This window comes from Rhizoctonia solani, chromosome 3 (assembly GCF_016906535.1).
Source record: "Rhizoctonia solani chromosome 3, complete sequence".
NCBI lineage: Eukaryota > Fungi > Basidiomycota > Agaricomycetes > Cantharellales > Ceratobasidiaceae > Rhizoctonia > Rhizoctonia solani.
In genome coordinates, this window is record NC_057372.1 from 1,174,311 (window position 1) to 1,196,510 (window position 22,200).

The window sequence follows — 22,200 nt, forward strand, 5'->3', positions numbered from 1 at the left end:
TTAGTCGTCATAATGGTTCCTATCAGTGTCAGCCAACGGAGTTCTCCTAGTATACGAATCGTGGCGGGGAGGGGTTGATTTTCTTGCAGATGAAGTAGTGATACTAATCATGCGCGGAATGAAGCCTGGGTGGTTGTTTCAAATGCATATTGTTTGATTTATGAATAAATATTACCTTTTCGTTACTAAACTTCTGTTATTGTATCAGCTTACGAGGTGTTCATGTCAGTAAACCCCATAACTTACGCATCATAGTACATTTGCTTTGCTCCTTGTAATAATGATACATAAAGGTGATTCTCCGGGGCCCTTGGTATGTGTCAGATGCGTAAGGGAAACGAGTAGAAGGACAACATTACAGTCATATGAAGGTTCTGAGACAAAGTACCCAAAGACTTTTGGGTGGAACGATACGTGCTTTGACGAATGCTGTTGTTGTCAGCGGGTACAGATTTCCAGAAACCGTCACGTGAGCGACAGCACAGTGGGGTGCCAGTGTGCGTTTGGATGGTGTCCTCTATAGCTGAGGGACCAATGACGCGCGAGGGTGGGCTGACGAGAACAAGTTCTAAACATGTGGTATTTATTGCCATATCAAACGTTTCTATTAATCCACGCATGGTCCGCACCCCGATGGTGGCATCAAATGTGCACTCCTTCATAGAGCTACAAGCTAAACTGGACGATGGTACCTCAACAGAGTTGGCCACTTTTGTTAGGGCGAGGCAACAGATTTCGACAAGTATGTCATGAAAGTGCCGACCGGAACTAGTAAGGACCCCAGGAACTCCAGGAATTGCCCCTTACATCCGGGACGGCCAAGTCAAATGCCGGTCCTAATGCCGGTGATTCGTCCTTAAACATCGCCAATTCATTATACAACCGTACTTATACAAAGCAAGCCAATGTGAATATCCAAGGACGATCAAAGTTGAAACATAGCAGGAGCAGCGCGAGCAGACCAATCTACCGAATTTCCAGTCTCATCCATTTCTTTCCAGATGTCATCGAGGACCGTCACCAAATCTAGCAAGGCGCGTTCTTTGCCACAGCCTGCTAAACGACTTCGAAGGAACGACCGGTCTTTTCGCGAGATGCACGCTGCTCCGGCCTATGGAAAATGAATAAATATTAAAGCATTGGGTACAAAAAACTCACTAAGAAATATGGGACTGGTAAAAAGATATCGGGGTTTCGGCCAGCAGGAATCGTCTGTGCCAAACTGATGATTTGTCGAACCGCATCTTTGATGACCCGGTGCAATGGACCAACTTTGTGGATGGCCTAAAAATCGCAAGGTCAGTATAAACATCCAGAGCATACTATGCAAAAAAGGATGCATACATGGTACAAGAAGAGAACCATTGCGTGTCTCCAAATCTCCTGCGCCGACATACGGACGACCTTGAGGAAGGAATTGGTCGTTGGGCTGGGCCGAGCTTGCCATGCACGAATTAATCTTTCTATCTCTTCGGCGCGGGCAATTTTCTCTTGTTGAGATATCCCCGAATCGCGTAGTGCGCTAATCCTGGCCATTAACACGATCATGACGTTAGGGCACCCAACCATCCATTCAAGTCCAACATCGTCGTCCAATGGTATGATTATCGGGTTGTCTGGGTCCACGGTAAGCATGTGATCGATATTGGTCTCGTACATGAAAAGAGTAGGTCGAGAAAGTGCCATCGCGCTCAAGATATCGCACCAGGAAAATATGCGAATATCGAATGTCTCTTTCCCTCGTAAAGACATGAAATCGATGACGTTCCCGCCTACCAAGCTCTGGACATACGGCTTGGCTTGTTCTAGCAACCTATAGTAGGAATTACAACCACCGTAACTATACTGTATCACTTTCAATTCAGTAAGTAACATATCGCAAACTGGAGATATTCGCGCACCTCAAAGAAAAGAACCTCTATGATACCAGATAGCTTAGTTGAGGGAGACATTCGGGGGTTTTGTATATCTGATTGAAGTTGGTTTCTGGCCACTTCATGTAATTTTTCTGCATGAGACTGTAAAACGGTGGGTGTGGCTGCTCTATCATAGAGGGAGCGATACAGATAAGCGATAGCAAGCATGGAGTGTCTCATGACTTCGGATGTTTGGAATCGTTCGAGTAGGACTGAGGCCAAATTTTGATATATCCTGATGGGTTCGAACACCAGTCGAGAGAAAAACATTAGATCTTGAAATGAATGAGTATCATAAACTGCTTGGATGAGACGTAGAGCTCACAGAAATCGTATAACTCGGTGAGGTGCTCCCCACTACCCAATTTCATGGATCTCATAGACCGCTCGACCTCTGCGAGAAGACCCTCGGGATCTATGTCATCCTCTTCATCGTCGGCCAGCAAGAGGCCTTCGTGTGGCCTGGCAACCGTTTGGTGTGAAGCAATTAGCTCAGCCCCCAGCTCGTTGAACGCTGCGTCACTAGCTACAGTCGAAGTACCAAGTCCAGGGTCCGCGTCGGTGGTTTCGATATGAGCGTAAGGTACGGTTTGTTGGCCAAAGGTGGGCAAAGTAGGCATCCCCATCCCTAGTAGACTCCCGAAACCATTGAACATATCGGTACCGTCCAGAGTCGATGGGTTCATCAAGCCATCCAACGGAACATCGCTTGCTGGGGGTGGTCCCAAGCTATCCAGGAAGCTCTGCAAACCACTGAGCCCGGTGCCACTAGGGCTTTGCAGGCCACCGTTACTTGAACCCAGTCCAGAGAAGCCGGATTGTATATTGATCATAGGCGGTGGGACAGCGCTGGTTGATGGCCCTGCGCCGGGAGTAGATAGGTCGACATCCAGCGGACTAGGGAACGTGTCACCGATATCCATACTAGAACTTGACGTCTGGGGAGGTATCGATGGGCCAGGGCTGACGGATGACGATCCTGGAGTTGACGACTGGGTTTGGTCAGGTGCTGGTGCTCCAGCCAGGGCTCTCTTTCCGTGATGTTCGTAGCCTAGGCATTCAAACCCACCGCGCACACATCGTTCGCATCGGGGTCGCCCTTCATCGCACTTTTTTCGCCTGTAGTACACCCTTATTGACGGTGTTTCAAACTCGGAAGTCTACAACACACCTATTTTTACAAGTCAGGCATCCCGTCCGAGATCTTAGAGAAGAGGGTGCCATGTCTGGCTCGGCGCCGAGGTATTTGCGAATTCAAACAAGGAGATGTGGCGACAAAAACTATGTCCGAGTGACAGGAATGTGTATTACCGGGGAAACAGTAGTAAATCTATAGTATAAGTATATCTACGGCGGCCAGTCACTCAGGTTGGTCACTGCACAGGTTGCGAGGGGTGGTACGATTCGTAAGTCGAATCAGAGTTCATGAGAGAAAACAACGCAGTTGCACAGCCGCGCCCTGCGGATCATTTTAAATAAGGTGTAAATTGTCTTCCTCCCACGGCGCTTGATTTATCAAAGCACGACACATAAATTGATTATTGTGGGCATTTAAGAATGGCCTCGACGAGCCATAGCCAGACACTCGGACTCCAAGTCGTCTAACCAAATAATACCAATACCTGTATCCTGCAGCTTTTTTGTTCCTTCGCATTGCACAAAATCTGCAGGCTCTTTTACGCCGATGATGCAATTCCGGATCCCGGCAGCAACGAGTGCGTCAGCGCACGGCGCCAACCCCGACAGCCGTACGGAGCACGGCTCGAGAGTAGTGTAAACATCTGCAAGCCGTAAAAGAGTGGAAGGCTCGGCTCCTTGACCAAATGACCGACGCAACTCCTCGGCACCGGCAAGTGCATGCGCCTTTGCCAATGCATTAGCCTCAGCGTGTGTATTTCCGGCAAGTTCACGCGAGTAGCCGGTAGAGAGTATTTTTTGCGATATCGTACCCTCGTCTCCCAGGGTCGGGACCGTGATGACACAACCGACGCAAAATGCTGTAGGAACAGGTTCGCATTTTGCGGCTTCTTCGAGGGCTAGACGCATGTATCGAACCCGTTCCTCTCCTAGACCTAGTCATCAGGTAAATTCCAAGTTTATTCATTTGAAAACTGACTCGGTATTTGTTCTGACATGGTGGCGGAAAGTGGGGTCGAGTAAATGCAGATTGACGCTAGCGCTAAAGGCAATAGATCAAGCGCCTCGTCATTTTAGCTCAGTTTATTACGTCCATTTTATCTACGCACGCACCTACGTTCGGTTTCCAACAGGTTACCCACAATATTGCAACTAGATCTCGCACGTCATCAATATCTGAAAGTCCCAAAAAAACTAGATATACTTGCACAGATCGACATATATATACTATACATATACAATCTTTTACCGCACTGTATGCAGACCACTGACACTTCGAATTTTTTCCGGTCCGAGGCCGATCGCAGCAGAGGAGGTACATATTTATGGGCATTGATTTACTGCGAGAACTAATCCCGCGATCACTCCCAAGGCGCGTGCGAGAAAAGCCGAACGTACAAAACATAGGGAATCCACTCGAGCTCAAAGGCAAAGTGATCAGACTTGCTATTCGTGGTGGAGAGGTGGACCGCGGAAAGTGGCTCCGTTGTCCGCAGAGTAAATCTCGTGGTAAGTGAGAGAATTCTTCGATTGATTGGCCGTCGGGGATGATATTAACGCGTTTACTAGACGGGCAAGTCGGTTCAAGTCTATAGGGGGCATACTGGGCCTGTCACCTGCCTCGCATTTTTTAATCCGGGCAACGACCGAACAGTCTTGTTGACCGGAGCATGGGATCGGGTAGGCTTTGAGATCATTCAAAATATCTTGATTGACATTTATCACGTTTGTGAAGACAATCAAAGCCTGGGACGTTGAGGTAAGTGATTTGCCTTTTGCTTCAAACAGTAACTGAATAAACCGATCAGACAGGGGATCTTCTTTCCACGACGAAAGCACATTCTGATTTCTTGAAAACACTCTTGATTATCCCTCAGCTTAACCTTCTCGTATCTGGATCTTCAGACAAGCACGTTAAGCTTTGGTATGTCTATCCAATAATGACACCTTCGGGGCTTCTTAATGTCTAGCCGCTTCTCATTTGCAGGGATCTGAGTGTCTTGACTTCGCCGACTGCACACAATGAATCTCTCGTTCAAATCGGATCGACAACCGGACACACGCGTCCAGTCGAGTGCCTTGCTGTGGACTCGTCAGTTGGTTATCGTCTCTACTCGGCCGATAGCATGGGTGTGATTAAGGCTTGGGAGGTAGAATCGCACCCTGCACCCACCTCCAGCCGTCGTCTAACTCATGTAGGCGATCTCCAAGCCCATACAATGGGCATCACAGATATGTGGGTAGCACATGGTAGAGTCTGGAGCGGTGAGCTTGATGTGCCAGTGGCGGTCATTAGGTACTTGTTCCAACTAACGGTGCATTTTCTGCCGGGGTTTAGCATCGACGGATAATACTGTACGCGTCCAATCACTTGAAAAGGAGGCAGTGTCGCACCCCCTCGACCACGCGACGCATGTACGATCGCTGATTCCTCTCCACCTAACGTCAGCGGGCTTGCCCGTCCTTATTACGGGGTCCGCCGCTGGAAGTTTACACATCTGGGATCTTGAATGGACAGGAGACGGCGATGACCCAGCCGTTATTGACGGGAGCGGAGCACATGAATCGGGAATGGTTGACGTACATTCGCATGACGTGAGCGCACTGGCGTTGTGGGTGCGGCAGCCGGCGACCGAATCCGCTATAGAGACCGCAAATGAGGGTAAAGAGTTGCCGCGAGTTAAATCAGTGGAGGCATGGGTTGTTAGTGGAAGTCTAGATGGCACCTTACGAAGATGGCGACTTTCAGGTCAGTTATAGCCCGGGTGTTATATCATCATTATATGCTTATGCTATTCATTAGATCTATTAGACGGAAAATATAACACAAATACAGAGGCGGCGGCCGAATCTCAAGTGGACACATCAAGTTCAAAGCCACCTCGAAATCTACCAGACGAAAAATCAAAGGCTTTTACAATGACGGAAGAAGAGGAGCGTGAATTAGCAGAGTTGATGTCAGATGATGACAGCTAGAGAGCTGGATGTAGGTAATGCTACACAGCATCTCGCAATTAATGACACAAGCGACCCTTTTTCACAACCGCATGGGCATCTCATTATGTTGTCGCGCCTTTTAGTTTAAATTCAGAAATTACTGGCGATCAGGGGACCAGGGGGAAGGCCAAAACCCCAAACTTTTAACTATAATCAGACAATCTACAGGGACCGGTTTATTGCAGTATATAATTAATAATCGGGTTTCGGGTTGGTCATTGAGTTTTGCTCTTGTCCCACCTAATGGAGGAAACTCGAGTCCGGCAGAACGTTTGGGAGGAGTGGGCGTATGCAGATCATACAAAACCTCCATTTCTGTTGGCCACAAAAAAAGTACATTGGTAATTTAGCGCTCGCTACCAGAGAATTGGTAGTTGGCGCTGAAAAAGATCGCCGGTAGTGTTATGCATAAGCCGTGATCGCTCTCGGGAATACTTCAAATATCTTGTTGCATTTTTATTCATATCTGCCGCTCTCCTATCTTGTGCCACTATTCTTGGCTAATCTGGCTCCAGACCGACGGGTGTGGGGCTTACAGTGCATGCAAGTTGCTCTCCGTTGAAGAAACGGCGGGAAGAGGATGTAATGACCAACTCCAGTAGAAGCGTCCCCTTTTAAATTTCAAACTAACCGAGGACAACTAGAACAGTTTGTTAAACAAACCACGAGGCGGGCTATTGTTAATGCAGCTGACTATCTTGATATCATGATGGCCTTCTGAACAAAGGCGTCGGACTCGGTGTGAAGGAAATCGGGTACTAGAACTCGATCATAGAATTGGGGTAGTGGCAAAGGAGGGGTACGCTTGCTCTCTTGTGCCTACTTTGAGTGCGGAGGTGGAACTGTGTCGCCGAGAAACAAATCGAGATACTGAGCTTGTTTTGTAGTAGTAAGTTATTCCGGCACCAGCGCCAAAACCACAGATTGGAGCGCGGGATTTGAGACCGAGAGCTTAGTTCGAGAATCCAAGTGAATTGAAGCAATAATGACCGGATTCAACCGGCATTTAGTCGTCGAAATAACTCGGTGTCGGCTAACATGCAACTGATGGAAGTAATTTACAATAGCTCCCAAAGAGCCGTGCTAGGTTTCTTTGCAACGGATATACATGCTACCAAAAACGACACTCTGTTAAGATTCCCCTTGAGGATAGAATAATCCACAGTATATATTGATCCACAGAAACGACATTTTAGAGGTACAGTCGTAGCAGTGGTACATGCATCATTTAAGTGTCCGTAATACGAAATAAAACAAGAGGTAGTACAAGCTATATACAAGCTTTGGGTTGTAATGTAGGGTCCGAATACCCAAGAAGTGAAACAAGAGAAATACTGGTCGTCCGTGATAACCAATGTAAAAAAAAAGTTCGTAATGAAAGGCGGAGCAAGAGGGGGAAAAAAAGCCAAACTTTAGATGGCAACGCACGATTGTTTGTCTTCGCTAACGGTATAACCTTCGTTGCAAGACAAGACAGTGCAACCGCCGCTCTCGCACGACGAGACGCTAACGTTGGGGATCGCAGAGCAATCTTGTCCAGCGCCCACCGAAGCGCAACCTCCGCAAGATTTCAGGTCGGAAAGCGTATCGAAGCATTCAGACTCGGTGCTGAAGATCCCGCCGATAGGGCAAGCGGTCATGCCCGCGGGGCAGAAGAAAGCCTCGAGCTCGGTGTACTGGGCAGTCGCCTTCTTCTTGTGCTGAGGGACAGCATTGTGGCGCTTGGTATCAGTAGTAGCGCGCTTGCTCGGTTGGGGGCCAGGTGGAGTAGGAGGGGTAGGCTTGCAGCATTGGGTGTAAGGGTTCCACTCCCAGTTGGGAGGGCAAGACGGAACAGGCGTTGGTGGAGGGTGCTGAGGTACACAGCAGCCTTGTTGTCCATGCCAGTACCAACTGGGTGGGCAGTTGTTTCCGCGAGGAGGGAGCGGCGGCGATGGGTTTCCGTGAGGAAGACAGCAAGAGCGACCACCCCACCACCATTTGTTGTCGCCACAATCATTGTTCTTTGGTGGGGGTGTAGCAGGCGGGCGACAAGAGTATGTGCTAGTCCATAGGTTAGGTCTAGCTACGAGGATGTATGCGTATGAATTCTTACCTGGGATTCCAGACCCATCCGTTGCTGCACGATGGCTGGTTGTAAGGGGGAGTGTACCGAGGGGCACAGCAGTTGGTGTCCTTGTTCCAGAACCACAAGTTGGGGCAAGCATTCCCAGAGCTGGAGTAGGATAACATTCGATGTCAGCGGCCGTGGATGGATGCCGAATAATTGACTTACGGAGGGCTGGGCGGAGATATGGGTCCGCCAACCTTAATGCAGCAGTCCTTGTCCTTCCAGTACCAGCTTCCGAGATTGCAGCGAAGATTGAAGGTGGCCACGGCGGGAGCAGCAGCACTGACCAAGACGGTCACAGCAGAGGCTACGGTCGCAAAACGCATAGTTGAGTATACACGAGATATTTAAACTAAAGTGTGATGGACAGAACGCTCTAGGCGCAGAACGATGTTAATGAGTGAGAGCTCGTCGGAGCAGTGGGATGGACAGAGGTCCTAGAAGGCTGGCCGAGGCAGCAGAGGAAAGAGACAACCGAATGAGAGACCGCATGCTCCCACCCGGGAATATATAAAGGACTCGCCAGTATTGTTTTGGCCGAGCATATTTTTCTGACTGGACTTCTTCTTCCTTTCAGAGTTTCCAGCCATCCAATCAATCGCCCGGACCAATCATAGGCCTCGGCTGTTGCTGTGGTTTGACACCGCCGCCGTCGATCCGGCGCTTCTTCGCGTGGATTTGCCTTCGTCATACTGGACAAGTCCCGTTTCATTTCACATCCATCTCTATGGACGAGGCCATGATCCTCGTAAGTATTTTTCCCAACGACTCCTGCGATAGCAATATCACGGACAATAATAACAAACCAGGGACAAGTGAAGCCAAATCAGTCTTATAGTTATAGTAGTTTTCAAACCACACTGATATTATGCGCATATCTAGCTTGGAATCTCGGGTAAGCTGTCGGCATGACTCATGATGATCATACATCGCTTCTCGTTGATACCCCATCCAAGTCGGAATCAATTTGCAGGCAAGAACCTATACCCATCACGATATCCATCATACTGTTCGAATTCGTGCCTGGTCTAAGAACTTACACATGCATGTTAACTCCTTATCGTCGACTGCTTTACGTTACCTGCGTAGGGGAATATCATCGAATATCACCTCTGATGTACACGCATTCAAATCTCAATCACTTAACCTTGTGGCACGGAATCGACTGGAAGGGGTTGAGGACCTATCTTCAGTTTTCAATCTTTCCAGGCTGACGCCCCCGATCCTCGGCACTCTTGCCGGTCTGCCGAGCAATAGTTTCGTCATATACCCCTACTTTTTATCTACTGAAGAGCAAGAGATTTTATTGAAGGCATCTCTAGCCAAGCTTGGGGGTAGACGGCGTCGCGTCGGCATGCTTCTGAAGAGGTTGCCTCCGAACTTCCGGCCACTCGGGACACGCTTGGGGAGAGCTTTTCGGAACGGATAAAGACTATACGTTCGAAGAGGTGTGTAACACCTATATATTTCATTCGAGCCAATAGATTTGAGGATCTGCTAGGGCCATTTTGACGGCGTTATCAGAGATTATCGCGAGGTGACAGTGTCCGCCTGGCCTCAGTCTTCTCCCTTGGGTTTGTCGCGCGTCTTACTACGACTCTACGAGCTGGTCGACTTTGAAAACACATTGCCTGATCCAGGGCTTATTACTCCTCCAAATATCCAAACGCATGTTCTACATCTGGCGTCCACAGGTGCCATTCTACCACATGTCGACAACATCGAGGCGAGTGGTAGTGTGATTGCTGGGGTTAGTCTTGGGAATACACGTGTCCTAAGGCTGACTCAAAGTACGACGGATTCAATTGAAGCGTCGTTCGATGTACTGCTTGAGAGTGGTTCGGTTTATATTCAACGGTACGTGGTTATACGCATATACTCCATCGATGTCTTCGTCTAGCTCATTTGGTTTCACGGGGTGCAGAGACAATATACGCTACAAGTGGAAACACGAGATACCTAATGTGACAGATTTTCGGGATCGTAGAATTGGTGGTGGACAGCGAATTAGTGTTATGTTACGGGTACGCTATATGAAAGTTTTTCTTGGGACCATGGGAGAGCTAATGGCTGATAGGATAAACATCGTTCACCCGTTACCAAGCAGAACTAATTATGACAGGCCACCACCATCGCAAGTCCGTGGGCCAGTTATTCTTGCGCTGTCTTGCCATCGACGGGCGTGTGGAAAATGTCTAAATGCGTCCTAGGCGATTACATAACATGCATTATCTCCATGTATAAAGCCGTGTCCGTGTCAACAGAGCTTTGATACTCGCACCCAATAACTCAGCAATTGGATCAAATAACTTGTTGAAATCTGAGTTTATTCATATCGGAAGCTTGTCGGTAGGCACGCTCATTGTTACGGTCTTGCTTTCAGCCACTGTTAGTACCCGTCTTATCATCTGGGTGTTAGCCAACAAGAGTCTCGATAACCGGGCGAAAAGGCACTCATGTCGACAGCTCAAAATCCTTCCAAAGGAGGGAAGAAGGCTGACAATGACAAAGTAAAGTACACATGCGATTAGTCCTCCGACCATCACTAAACAAGGCACGTACTCAAGTTACCCCCACAAAAGAACAGCCCAATACTACCCGCCTTCCTAGTTGCTATAATTAGCATAGCAGCTGTCAACATCTTCGCGCCTGGCGCGGTTACCACGGTCTTTGACACGTTCATAGCTCCTTTCAAGTCATTAGCGTTGAAACCTCAGATTCCCCCCTTTGATGTGGTCGACATACCCGGCCGAGGAAAAGGCGTGATTGCGAATCGAGACATTAAGGTGGGACTTGTCATGTCTGACATTCCCACATTGGAATATTGAACGTCAATTATGTGCAGCAAGGGGAGCTTCTCATCAGAGAGAAACCTTTGTTCATTGTGCCAACCCGACGTAAGTCGGCATTGTCCACCCCCTTGCTTATGTGATACTCATATAGGTGATCATTGGATACACACACAGCTGGGGTCGACCCATCCCAGTTGATCGGGGGCATAGTAGACGCTCTCCCTTCGACGGACAAGGCCGTCTTTTTAGCACTATCGTATGCTAAGCCCAACGTGTCTGCGCAAGATATTCCATTTGAGATATTCCAAACAAATGCGATCTCGGCCGGCCAACGGGGAACGGGTTTGTTTCCTAGGACAGCGAGGCTGAACCATGGGTGTTCCAGAGCATTTGGAGCCGTGTATAGTTGGAGAGATGCCGAGGGAGTACTGGGTGAGTTTCGGATATTGACATCGCGAATGATTAATTGTAACATACTGGATGTTAGTCGTACATGCGATAAGAGATATACCAAAGGGGCAGGTGTGTACAATCATCATAAGGCACTCAGCCTCGGGTACTGGGTGCACTAAACCGGGAGTACAGGAAATATTGACGACATACACAAACACTAAACGTAGAAGAAGTGATCGACAGTGAGTACAGAATCAACAAACGCGCCCATTCATTATCTTGAATTTCACGCTAGGGCGCATCTTCGGGCACATTACTACTTTGATTGCGCATGTTCTGTATGTTCCCTACCCAAAGAAGAATCAGCAGCTTCGGACCGAAGGTTGGGACAAATGGCGGACGCATATTCGATGTTTTCCTTGTGAGTACGGGAAAAACCGTCTCCTGGCCTTTGGGACCCATACTAACCCAAACCACCCAGGTGGGGCAGCGATAATATCAAGGGAACCGAAGCCATCAAGACCGCCAAGAAGATTTGGTCAATAGGAGAAACTGAGGGCTATTAGCGAGTAATTCCTTATGCGTCATCCAACATTATTTGGTGTTCATTATGTGGATAGGCGCGGGCAACTTGCTGCTGACGCCGCTCACGTCGCTGCAGCCCACGGAGAGTAAGCGTTTTGGCTTCTCTAAACTTCTAATTCTAATTCAATAACTCGAAGTGCTAAATCAGCCCGTCAGTGGGCGACTCTGGCGAATAAATGGTATGGAATTGAGCTTGGCGCAGATAGCCGCAATGCAAGGCGGCACAAGCGATAGTCCATTCGCCAAGTAGCCATGCTGCATGGGGTACTCGTAGTGCGGGGCACGTCGGTGGTCCAGAGGGTTTGTCTTAAGGTGTGACCCTGATGGGCCATGGTTGCGGTTCTCCAAGAATCGTTGCCTCTCAAGTATATCATGCACAACCATGTGAAATTATAAAATGAACCATTATTAACATCATTAATCCCCTTCTCTCCACGACCCCTCTTCGGCATGGTGTACGCTCAAGCACTTTTAAACGATAACGTCAGCGTAATTAACGTCTCAAGGATGCATTCCTCGTAAGTAATGTAGACTGACATAATGTTACTAATACATATAGCTTCAACAAAAGCATACGTGCCTGCCACCCCTAGCACCACAGCACCTCTAACTCTTTCAACGCCTTCAGTTGCTAAACTTCACCGATCATGGGCCGATATGACTCATTTGGCACCCCGTCACTGCCTCTCAGGAGAAGGCTGTACAGGCGACGTGTCTAGCACGTCTGCAACAAAGCGAGGGCCTTGGTGAGTATATAACCCAACCGCCGAGCCAGCAACCTTCTCCTATCTCCAACTGACATTCAGCCATGCTACCAGATTTTCTCAGTCGCCTCTTTCCACAGAGAAGAACGAAAAGCGTGTCTTATTGCTGGGTTAGATGTGCAGGGAAGACAGCATATTTATACCATATGTGCATGGGCGAGGTAGTTACTACGATTCCAACCATAGGTAAGTGGCACTTTCTCAACAATGTCGGCCCTCAAGTTAACCAAAATATAGGTTTAAATGTCGAAACCGTTGAAGCACCTACATCCGGTCGTCGTAGACCATTGCGACTAACTTGCTGGGATGTGGGCGGGTGCGATAAAATTCGTCCATTGATTAGGCACTATGCTGTGGACAGAAGTTCTCGTTTACATTTGGACTCCAGCGATAGGGAGCGCCTTTCCGAAGCGATCGAAGAACTGAAAATCATGTTAGATATAGTAGAGGATGGTCGGGAGCAGGGTGCAAGCCCTATCCCATGCCTTATGTGAGTTTCGAATGGCTTGCTTTCTTCTATTGCAATGTGTAACGTAGCATATCAGTCTCGCAAACAAACAAGACTTACAAGGTGCCATGGGGCTCGACGAAATCCGCATCAAGCTGGTCCCAATTATTTCAGCTCGGCCGGCTTGTGCTGTGTTCCCTATATCTGTGGTATCCGCTAATTTCTTATCGGCAATTACACCAGCCATGGATTGGGTATACGACGTTACCACTGAAGACTCGCCGAAAGTACAAGTTCAGAAATCGGTTCACATTCGATCTGAGGACAAGTTATCTGAGAAATTGAATTCTTGGGTTGAACGAGCTTCCGAAGATATTGCCCCGGACGAATTTCTCGCCTCGTTTGAAGCAATCAATTTACCATCCTGGGATCATTACACACACATTAGGATTGCGTACACTATTCTGAACACGTATGGTAGACAAAAAGGTGCGCATATAGCAAGAATTTTAACCGTCACTTACAAATCCCTTAGGAAAAAAGATGATATTCGATGGTATAGAGAAGTATATCAGAACAAGTGCACAAACTACTGGAAGGACATTCCATATAACTATGACCTACTTTTGGATCCAGATCGTTCATTTTGGCACCCAGAGTATGCCAACGGATGATACACAAGTAAGCCGCGGGGCAAACGAGGACTTTTGTCGGTTTCTACTTCTGAATCCATATGTCGCCGATGGATCCCTCTGGGAAGACTATTATTCCAAAGACGTGATAATGACAACGAACGCCAAGGAAAACATGGTACTGCCAGACAAACTGCCCCTACCCAGCCTCATAGCCCGGGACTCTATCCGTAAATAATTATTTTTTATGTTCAATTTAAGATGTGGAATAATGTACATCAGTATTCGAAGCAACTAGTATTGTAACACGAAAGTTTCCTCTAAAGTCGGAACCGGTAATGGTTCTGTAGCTAATTATCTGGTGATCACCTCCCGATTGGCAACGGTGATCGGGGCTGTTCCATAAATAGTGCATATCATAATTGGACACATTAACCGTGGGTCGGGGTCCACCGGTGGAATACCTCCTCCGCTCAACCACCATGAGAGAATCCCTCGTGTCTACCGCTGGCGACGATAACAAGTAAGCTGGTCATGATCCATTCTAAAGTTTGTATTGTCGATCTCGTATAGGGACTATGCATTTTGTGAGTTGTGTAGGGAGCCTTTACAAGAGCTTTCCCCGGAAGGTCGAGAAACTCATTACGAAGCGCACTTCAACCATGGTGATGGGCTTGAGATAAACGAGCTTGATGCTCAGCTGGCTGCCAGTGAGTAAACGTTTGCGCTAATTCGGCCCAGCTAGACTTCACCTGAATCCAGCTATTTCTATACAAGGCTCTTCGCCTAGCCGTGGCATCATAGCTCCCGTCACTCATTCAAGCCTTCAGCGAGTTATACCTCCACAAAAACCACGTGAGAACGTGTTTTGGCATCCTGATTGTGGATCTCCTGTCCCTCCCCGTGTCATTACCCCTGGAATTATTCCAATCCTAGCTCGGGCTTTAGAGCGACCAGGCTCGAAGGGTGGGGCACTCTGCACCCCGTTAGCTACTCATTACGGGACAGAGTACTGGGATCTAGGATGGTAGGTGTTCAATGACTACCCTCATCGCGAGAGGGTGGTATATTCTCGTTGGCCGATGTCTTGCATGATGATTACACACTGTTTGTCACCTTGCCGTCAGCGTCACTCGTACGAGATGGCTCTCGTCCTGTTGCTATTGATATTGAAAATTGGCCGATTCTAATTCGATTTATAGGGGCTGCGGCTACCGTAATTTTCTAATGGCATGCAGTGCACTCGCAGCACAAGACATCTGTCCCGAATATCGGAGGCTTTTGATGGACGACATCTGTGGTCCTCCCGGGGTTAGGAATTTACAAGTGTGGATTGAGGATGCCTGGCGTCGAGGTGAGCATATTTTCGGAGTCACGATGATTCTTTTACCAAGATTGGCATTTTATGGCCATGACCATATACCTATGATGAGCGCATTCATAAAACGAGCATTTTGGATCTGCACATATCTGTGTACATGTTCTTTGCCTCGTAAATAAATCTTGCCCATCCACACTTCTTGGGGGATTCGTATTTGGTTGCGGAATGGCAATGCGAATCCTTGAATATCTTATTCAATGTGTGATGTACTGACCCTTGGGAAATCTTTATTATATGTCCTCGCTGGTATCCAGGATACGATACGCATGGTGCAACTCAGCTCCGCCACCACCTACTTGGGACTAGAAAATGGATTGGTACAGCTGGTGAGTCGGGAAACTACTGGTTCGATTCTTATCAGCTGATAAGAACCAACTATTATTCGCATGCCCACGGGACATGATCTTCACGCTGTTGTTTTTTGTATTCAAATGGTGGGGCAAACTATTCACTACGCTGCACCTCTGGCCTCCTTGTGTTATCTGCAACCTACTGTGTCATTTTTTGGGCGGTGCGGGTACTGCCAATTCTGACTCCCCATCTAATCTCTGTGGTCCCGCAATGACGGACTGACGGTTTGATACACGTTTTGGGGTGTATTCGGCATCGCATCACCACATCCAGAACTGTATGTTGCCTTTACTTCCAGAGGGATTCCGTAAGTTGTTGCCTTCTGTGTTATATAAACTGATATAAATAGAAAGTATCCCAATAATTTAGCGCACGACTCGTAGATTTTCCAAACAATGGTCATGGTTCGTAGAAGATATTGCATACTCATACACGATAGTAACATAGTGATCAAAATTGTTGGCATATACACTCGTTCTTGGTGGTACAGCTCACTTGGCACTGATTCAATGGTTGACGGCACACTTTATGGAACAGTCTAACGACCTCAGTTCGGGACCCAACGGAGATCACACAACTCCGCACGTCTATATGAGCACCAAGATGCCGATCGTACTACAGCACAAGGGCCATTCCAGAACGGTAGTTGGCATTGAGTTGACCAAATCTGGAGAAACTAATATATTAATATATGACCCTGCAAGGTATGTGCGAGGTTTACACGTTCTCTTGACTATCTCTATTCAACATGAAGCCTTTGAGGCGACGTGCCAAAAGCGAAACTGACATATTTGTGTTGAAAGGCGACCGGACACAGCTATTCGCAAGGCCGGACTCAAGGTGCACGCGAGCGGTGTTACATCCGTTGGTTTGAATTTATTCCCACTGCCCCAGAAAGGTCATAAACATCGCTCCTCAACCAAGGCGAAAGGTTTCTTCAACAGAGTGATCAAGCGGCAACCTCATAATGAAATGAACGAACAGACGCCCAAACGGATGCGCGGTGGGGCCGTGGATAACGACAACTGTGAATCCTCGGGAAAAGAAAACGGGTATAAACTTGGCCCAGTGGAGGATCGGGGCCACAACAACAATGGGTCGCTAAAAGACTCCGACACAAACTTCCGCGCTAATAGCGAGATAAGGCCATCTGAAGATAACGCTGATCTGCTCGCCACGCTTCAGGGCCTAGATCTGGGACGAGTGCTTAGTACATATAGGGTAACGTCTTCACAACTCAGGTGAGCCTGGTATCACAGCAGGTGTCTCTAAGTACTAAAGGTTTCTCGGAACACAGCAAGAAGGATCAATACCAAATACTTTGGTTCCCTATGACTGCCCCACTTACCGGCCCTGAACGTGATGCTTGCAAGATCGTTCGGAGCGAGCGCATGATCGCGTCTGTATCTTAGGCTTGGAAATGATGGACTTAAAGCGATAGCGAACCTTTTCGGACTCCGACCAGTCTTATTCACCTTGTGTTTCGCTTTGTTTAGGACGCTTTGTATCTGGACTTGCGGCTGCTCGCGATTGCTCACTCTACATATCTCTGATGCCATTTAAATATTTACATGTACATTCTGTATTCCAGTAACACAACTCTAATACAAACACATGGACTTTCCATCGCCGTGAGGACTTCACCCTAGGCACATATGGATCGTACTTTCAAAGGTAAGAGAACCTAGGAAATCGCAAAAGCATATGTACCTCGAGGAAGACTACGGGATGATACGGCTTTGATTGTATCAATTCATGGGTAACATGATATCGAAGAGCGGGTTGTTTGAATCAAGGTCGAAGTATGTCCACCTGATAATATGCTGCAACCCCTCGCATACTTCAATAGCAATGAGAGTATCAAAGCAAAACAATCGACTCATATCTCCAGAGTAGCTCGCCCTTGGCTCATACATAAGTTCAGATTCTGGCATCCAGTGATACTGGTCCGACCGTACGTGTGTATGACCCAAGAGGAGCTAGCCCGAGATATTTTGTGACAAATAGTTTGAAGTGAAGGAGAGGGAAGACATACGTACTATATAACGAAAAACCTCCGCCTTTATCAAGTGTGACCGCCAACTGCTAGGGTTGCACTACCACTACCCTATCAGTCATGTCCACATGGGATTGATTGTTATCATTCTGACATACGATGCAAGAAGAGGCCGATATTCCTTACTTCCATAAATATTCTGATACTTAGCTGATGTAACAACTAGCAAACATACCTGTGCCATACCGTGGCAATAATGGGATCTGGCTTTATATATGCGGGTCACGTGGCCGTGTTGTTCAGATCCGTGGGAAATGGTCATGCGCAAAAACAAAACAACAGTGCGACGCGACAATTGCAAGTTCTGAAGCGCTCTTGATCGACAACCATCGTGAATGTGGCGGAACTCAAGATGGCCCCCACATCTCCCTCGAGAACGAAAAGTTCCCTCAGAGGAAAGGGCCGAATGAATGCATCCGGCGATGGTGATTTGTTCCCACTATTAACATACAGGCATATTCATGGACAAAACCAGGGAACACAGTAAGTGCAGTTTTCGATGATGGCCTCCTAACTGAACAAATTATTCGTTTTTTCTTGCGTTGTAGTAATCCAATGTAAGGGGTACTCTGGATGCTGTAAGACCCAAGTTTATGTGGTACTTTACTAGGCGTGTAATTGCGCTTTGCGATAGCGACGCATTCTATGCTTCGTATGTGTTAAAGGTGATTACCGGAAGACAATAACTCACTGTTCTTACTCAGGTGCGAGCGAGTCAGGCTCAACGTAGATCCTGAACAACCTCTAGTAGTCCAGCAGTGGACAAACCTCGTATGTATTGCTACAAGCTCAAGCCATACCATAGTCCAAACCTATTTTATGAAATAAGATTGCTGTCAATTATCCCGCGCGCAAATTCGGGATCACTCGCCACGAATCGGTAAGTCTTATTTCTACGGTTGCCAAAAAGGCTCAAGAAATTTGAACAAAATATAGATCATAGAGGCAAGAAAGAAATGCCCGGACCTAATGGCTGTTCACGTTGCGACTTACAAAGAGGGCGATAGCGAACCACAGTATTGGGAAGATCCGAGCCCCACCACACACAAGGTTGCTTCATGGTTTGAAAGATATTATTTTTGACCACTAATCGAACCAAGTTAGGTTTCTCTAGATCATTATCGTCGTGAAAGCTCTCGAGTATTTCAGTTATTCCAAGATATGATGCCAGCCGGAGGAGAAATAGGTATGTAACGCAAACCAGGGATCTAACTATAAACTTACATGTGACTGCACATCAGAAAAAGCCTCCATTGACGAAGGTAATTACATTGTTCCCGAGTAAGACCCCCCATCTGTTGAAATTTGACAGTCTTTATCGATTATACCATACCGGTTCGAGTGCTCATGGTCGAACGATATCCGGAACTTCGTGTCCCAGATGGGCCATTCGACTTGGATACGCCACTTCCCTCACCTCCGACTCGGATTGACTGGGCCAGATTGGATACCCATGTTATTCCAGTCACTAAAGAACTATCCGCAGACAAAGCCGAAGTACCTCGACCAAGAACGCCATCCATTACTCTTGAGCCTACTCCGGATATAATTGATAACGTACTTTCATCCGGGTCATTAACTCACTCCAGCCTCGATCCTCTATCCACGGAGCTACCGGAAGTAGGAAGCGATGCTCCTCTCACCTGGCACGACGTGGCCCTATCGATCGCAGCTGAACTTATGAGGGATATTCGGCAAGTAATATTTGAGAAGTTAGGATACACACTCTCCGCAGTGAGTCTGGCTCGTCAGTGAGGGTTCCTGATCTTCTGATCAGACCGAGAATTCTTTTAGGGAATTGCAAGGAACAAAATGCTTGCGAAGGTCCGTTAAGAGTTTAGACTTCTTGCTATCGGCGTAAGTTACATTTTAGGATAGCTATCAGCATCATACCGCAAGCCGATGGCACAAAGCGTTTTACGCAACTCAGCCATACCTAGCTATCTAGGGCCTATGCCCTTTCAAAAAGTCAATGATTTAAGAGCCTCACATTTAACTTGATTCGACTTACCATTAATCTCTGCAGATTCGATTTCTTGGAGGAAAATTAGGTGACGCCATGGCTACCCAGTTTGGAGCCACGACCGTTTCGGAGCTAAGAGAAATCGAACTGGGTGCGCATCTAGGCCCTTCTCTTGCATATCAACCCACTTATACATATCAACCCACCGGAACTATTAGAGGATATGCAGCGAAGGTGTGGCGAAGAGTCTATTTGGGTTTGGAATGTTCTACGTGTAGGTCTTGTACCTTCTTTCATAATGCCCCTATCATTTCTCACCACCTGTACCCATCATTCAGGGGATAGACTATAGTGAAGGTTGTTCCCCCATAATTTACTCTATCCTAATGCTAAATTTACATCATTATATACAGTCAAAGAACGGACTGCTCTCAAGTCAATGATGGCCTCCAAGAATGTTCGCCCAGCAATAACAACAGCTGAACAAGCACGTCACTGGCTGGCTGTTCTTTCGGCCGAACTCACTGTCCGTCTAACTGATGCAAGGAAAGTGAATGCAACTGTTTGGCCGCGCACTCTAGTGCTCCATATTCGGCAAGGTACGGTACTCATATTTTTAATCATTTCGCCTCCAGATTACACACTCTAGTATCATATTGCAGGCACCAATGCTCCACGATCCAAACAAGTTGCATTTCCATTCACACGAAGCTTCACTACAGCAACTATTCTAGCCCCCGCGGAGAAACTGTGGCGTATGCTGCTCCCAGGCACAGGTGATCTCAGTGTAGGTGTGATCAACGTTGCGCTCGGTTTCGCAGGTTTGGATGCGTTGGAAGTTGGTCAGAAGGGCATCGAAGGGTTCTTTAGTGCCAAAGGACCGAATTCATCGGCGAAGAAGACCTCATTTTCTATCAATAAACCTACAACAACGAAACCCGAGAGCCTGGCGTCGGATAACAAAGCCCGAAGAACAGCATCACCTGGACCAAAAGACGGCAGGCATCAAGGGAGAGAACAGCTGGGGAAGCTCAAGCGAGATTTCTTTAATGGAGTTGGATCGAACAAACGTAAGGTTGAAGTCCATGAGGTACTAGATGACAGTAGCTCGGATATTGTTGAAATATCTCCCCCACCGGCTGCAAAGCGCGTGAATTCTGGGTCTGGCGGAGAGTCTGGCACAAGAAATTCGACACCCACACCCTTTTCGAGAAACGATAAACGCGGACCAAGCTCCAATAACAAGGACAAGGCGAAGAGCAAGAAAGCCGACAAGGCTATATCTAATGGGACAGCGAATATTTCCACTTTCTTTGCACCTCGCTCAGAAGGAATAAACGCAAAGGTTAAGAGAAAGAAGTGATGCAGCATAGGACTTTTTGGGATTTCTCGGGACAGTTTTATAGATTGTTATTTGGATTTCGGATAGAAAACAATAGTAATTTACACGCACTTCATAATAGCCTTTAGACTATATGCGAAGACAAGCAGCATCACTGGACCAATGGCTTTTCTGCAGGCTCGCTGAATTGTTTGGTGGATGACCCTTGCTCCAGTTCCTACAACACACAATAAAATACAGTCCTCAACCCATAAATCATATACACACCTCATTCATAGCCCGAATAGACTCAATTCCAAGCTCATATTTGCCTTGGGTCCTGGACTTCCCGCCCAGAATAGATATTCCGATCGTTCTTATTTTTTCGCGCATCATCCTGACCTGATTTTGGACAAGATCACCTTGGTTCGTCATTACAAAGTCGGAAAGAGGAATCTATCAAGGAGTCAATTTTTGATAACCCAGTGTTTACTGATGTACGTGTGTACCATAATATCTTCCCATTCGCCGTCCGTTTGGAAATAAAGTCTGTGTTGCCAAAGATCGCTCTGTACCGGGCCGTCCGTTTGAATGTTTACAAAGTAGGAATTTTGAGTGTGAGGTTCTCCGCCGGCCTTGACACGTAGAGCCAGGTACTTGTGTAACGACAAGTCATCATATATTTGTCCAAAGAGCGTCGGACGAGACTGGGGAAAGCTCAAGTGAGGTGTATGGTGCATATATAATCGAACTTTACCTTGTTTCTGAACCCCGCATATCCAGGTCTTAACTTTCCCTCTAAACCAGCTTTGACGTCGAGTCTCATGTCCCCCCAAAACCGCGCATAGCCGTCTGGATGGTGGTCCAAATGCGCTGTCGAGTTCCCACCCAGGTCAGAGTCAGATCCGAGTGCATATTGTTGAATATCTTGAGGCGTGCGAAAGCTGAATAGCGTTTTTGCCTCTACATTTGGACTCAAGCCTTCCATTCGCACAACTAGATATAGTAAAGGTGAATGGAAAATGTAGACTATGGTTACCGGGAGGCGTACTTCGAGCGGTATTGTCCCGAAGGACTTGAGCAGTCCGATTAATTGCTCGAGTCCAAGGGCCTGACATCGTGAGAGGCCTGAGAGTTGAGCAAATTTGGTGAGTGTGATGGGGAGTGCGTGAGCTTCAACCAATACTTAGGGTCTTACACCCAGCCAGTGCGAGCCAGTTACGCAACGGTCGCAGAGTCTACATCGAAGTCACAGTGCCCCCGGCGCTTAGCGTCACATTACATCACCATGGTACCACTAGATATTGACCCACAAAGCCGGAATCAATTATTCTGGTCAGAGGACTACGTCCAG

At 47.4% G+C, this 22,200-nt stretch overlaps 8 protein-coding genes across 8 annotated transcripts; 4 read left to right on the forward strand and 4 right to left on the reverse strand.

Moving 5' to 3' along the window:
• Nucleotides 1–925: 925 nt before the first annotated feature.
• RhiXN_02757 (Fungal specific transcription factor domain) lies at nt 926–3,140 on the reverse strand (the record flags this gene model as incomplete). Its single annotated transcript, XM_043322574.1, has 6 exons — nt 926–1,111; nt 1,159–1,284; nt 1,345–1,845; nt 1,902–2,191; nt 2,242–3,035; nt 3,088–3,140. The coding sequence occupies 6 exons, from the start codon at nt 3,138–3,140 to the stop codon at nt 926–928; spliced, it is 1,950 nt and encodes a 649-aa protein (XP_043178070.1).
• Nucleotides 3,141–3,467: 327 nt separating this feature from the next.
• Nucleotides 3,468–4,051, reverse strand: RhiXN_02758 (deoxycytidylate deaminase (dCMP deaminase); the record flags this gene model as incomplete). The annotated part of the gene is made up of 2 exons (XM_043322575.1): nt 3,468–3,982; nt 4,033–4,051. The coding sequence occupies 2 exons, from the start codon at nt 4,049–4,051 to the stop codon at nt 3,468–3,470; spliced, it is 534 nt and encodes a 177-aa protein (XP_043178071.1).
• A 259-nt stretch (nt 4,052–4,310) lies between these two features.
• RhiXN_02759 (WD40 domain-containing protein) lies at nt 4,311–6,029 on the forward strand (the record flags this gene model as incomplete). The annotated part of the gene is made up of 8 exons (XM_043322576.1): nt 4,311–4,368; nt 4,495–4,562; nt 4,623–4,733; nt 4,789–4,812; nt 4,862–4,977; nt 5,041–5,318; nt 5,392–5,802; nt 5,857–6,029. 8 exons carry the CDS (start codon nt 4,311–4,313, stop codon nt 6,027–6,029), a joined length of 1,239 nt encoding a protein of 412 aa, XP_043178072.1.
• Nucleotides 6,030–7,462: 1,433 nt separating this feature from the next.
• Nucleotides 7,463–8,486, reverse strand: RhiXN_02760 (uncharacterized protein; the record flags this gene model as incomplete). Its single annotated transcript, XM_043322577.1, has 3 exons — nt 7,463–8,093; nt 8,146–8,265; nt 8,326–8,486. 3 exons carry the CDS (start codon nt 8,484–8,486, stop codon nt 7,463–7,465), a joined length of 912 nt encoding a protein of 303 aa, XP_043178073.1.
• Nucleotides 8,487–10,616: 2,130 nt separating this feature from the next.
• RhiXN_02761 (ADP-ribosylation factor family) lies at nt 10,617–13,816 on the forward strand (the record flags this gene model as incomplete). Its single annotated transcript, XM_043322578.1, has 15 exons — nt 10,617–10,670; nt 10,728–10,946; nt 11,006–11,057; nt 11,127–11,384; nt 11,440–11,474; nt 11,538–11,587; nt 11,641–11,766; nt 11,827–11,883; nt 11,966–12,016; nt 12,068–12,081; nt 12,490–12,676; nt 12,737–12,804; nt 12,860–12,880; nt 12,932–13,184; nt 13,240–13,816. The coding sequence occupies 15 exons, from the start codon at nt 10,617–10,619 to the stop codon at nt 13,814–13,816; spliced, it is 2,022 nt and encodes a 673-aa protein (XP_043178074.1).
• A 440-nt stretch (nt 13,817–14,256) lies between these two features.
• Nucleotides 14,257–16,918, forward strand: RhiXN_02762 (peptidase family c78 protein; the record flags this gene model as incomplete). The annotated part of the gene is made up of 9 exons (XM_043322579.1): nt 14,257–14,297; nt 14,348–14,484; nt 14,537–14,801; nt 14,977–15,128; nt 15,410–15,481; nt 15,997–16,210; nt 16,310–16,346; nt 16,401–16,747; nt 16,804–16,918. 9 exons carry the CDS (start codon nt 14,257–14,259, stop codon nt 16,916–16,918), a joined length of 1,380 nt encoding a protein of 459 aa, XP_043178075.1.
• A 1,105-nt stretch (nt 16,919–18,023) lies between these two features.
• On the forward strand, nt 18,024–20,888 carry RhiXN_02763 (DNA repair protein REV1; the record flags this gene model as incomplete). The annotated part of the gene is made up of 16 exons (XM_043322580.1): nt 18,024–18,045; nt 18,111–18,126; nt 18,173–18,214; nt 18,267–18,333; nt 18,392–18,442; nt 18,499–18,612; nt 18,667–18,748; nt 18,804–18,824; nt 18,875–19,296; nt 19,357–19,386; nt 19,441–19,530; nt 19,589–19,676; nt 19,744–19,799; nt 19,864–19,876; nt 19,939–20,075; nt 20,175–20,888. 16 exons carry the CDS (start codon nt 18,024–18,026, stop codon nt 20,886–20,888), a joined length of 1,965 nt encoding a protein of 654 aa, XP_043178076.1.
• A 130-nt stretch (nt 20,889–21,018) lies between these two features.
• On the reverse strand, nt 21,019–21,964 carry RhiXN_02764 (complex I intermediate-associated protein CIA30; the record flags this gene model as incomplete). Its single annotated transcript, XM_043322581.1, has 5 exons — nt 21,019–21,084; nt 21,135–21,302; nt 21,356–21,553; nt 21,604–21,842; nt 21,898–21,964. 5 exons carry the CDS (start codon nt 21,962–21,964, stop codon nt 21,019–21,021), a joined length of 738 nt encoding a protein of 245 aa, XP_043178077.1.
• Between the last annotated feature and the right edge of the window lie 236 nt (nt 21,965–22,200).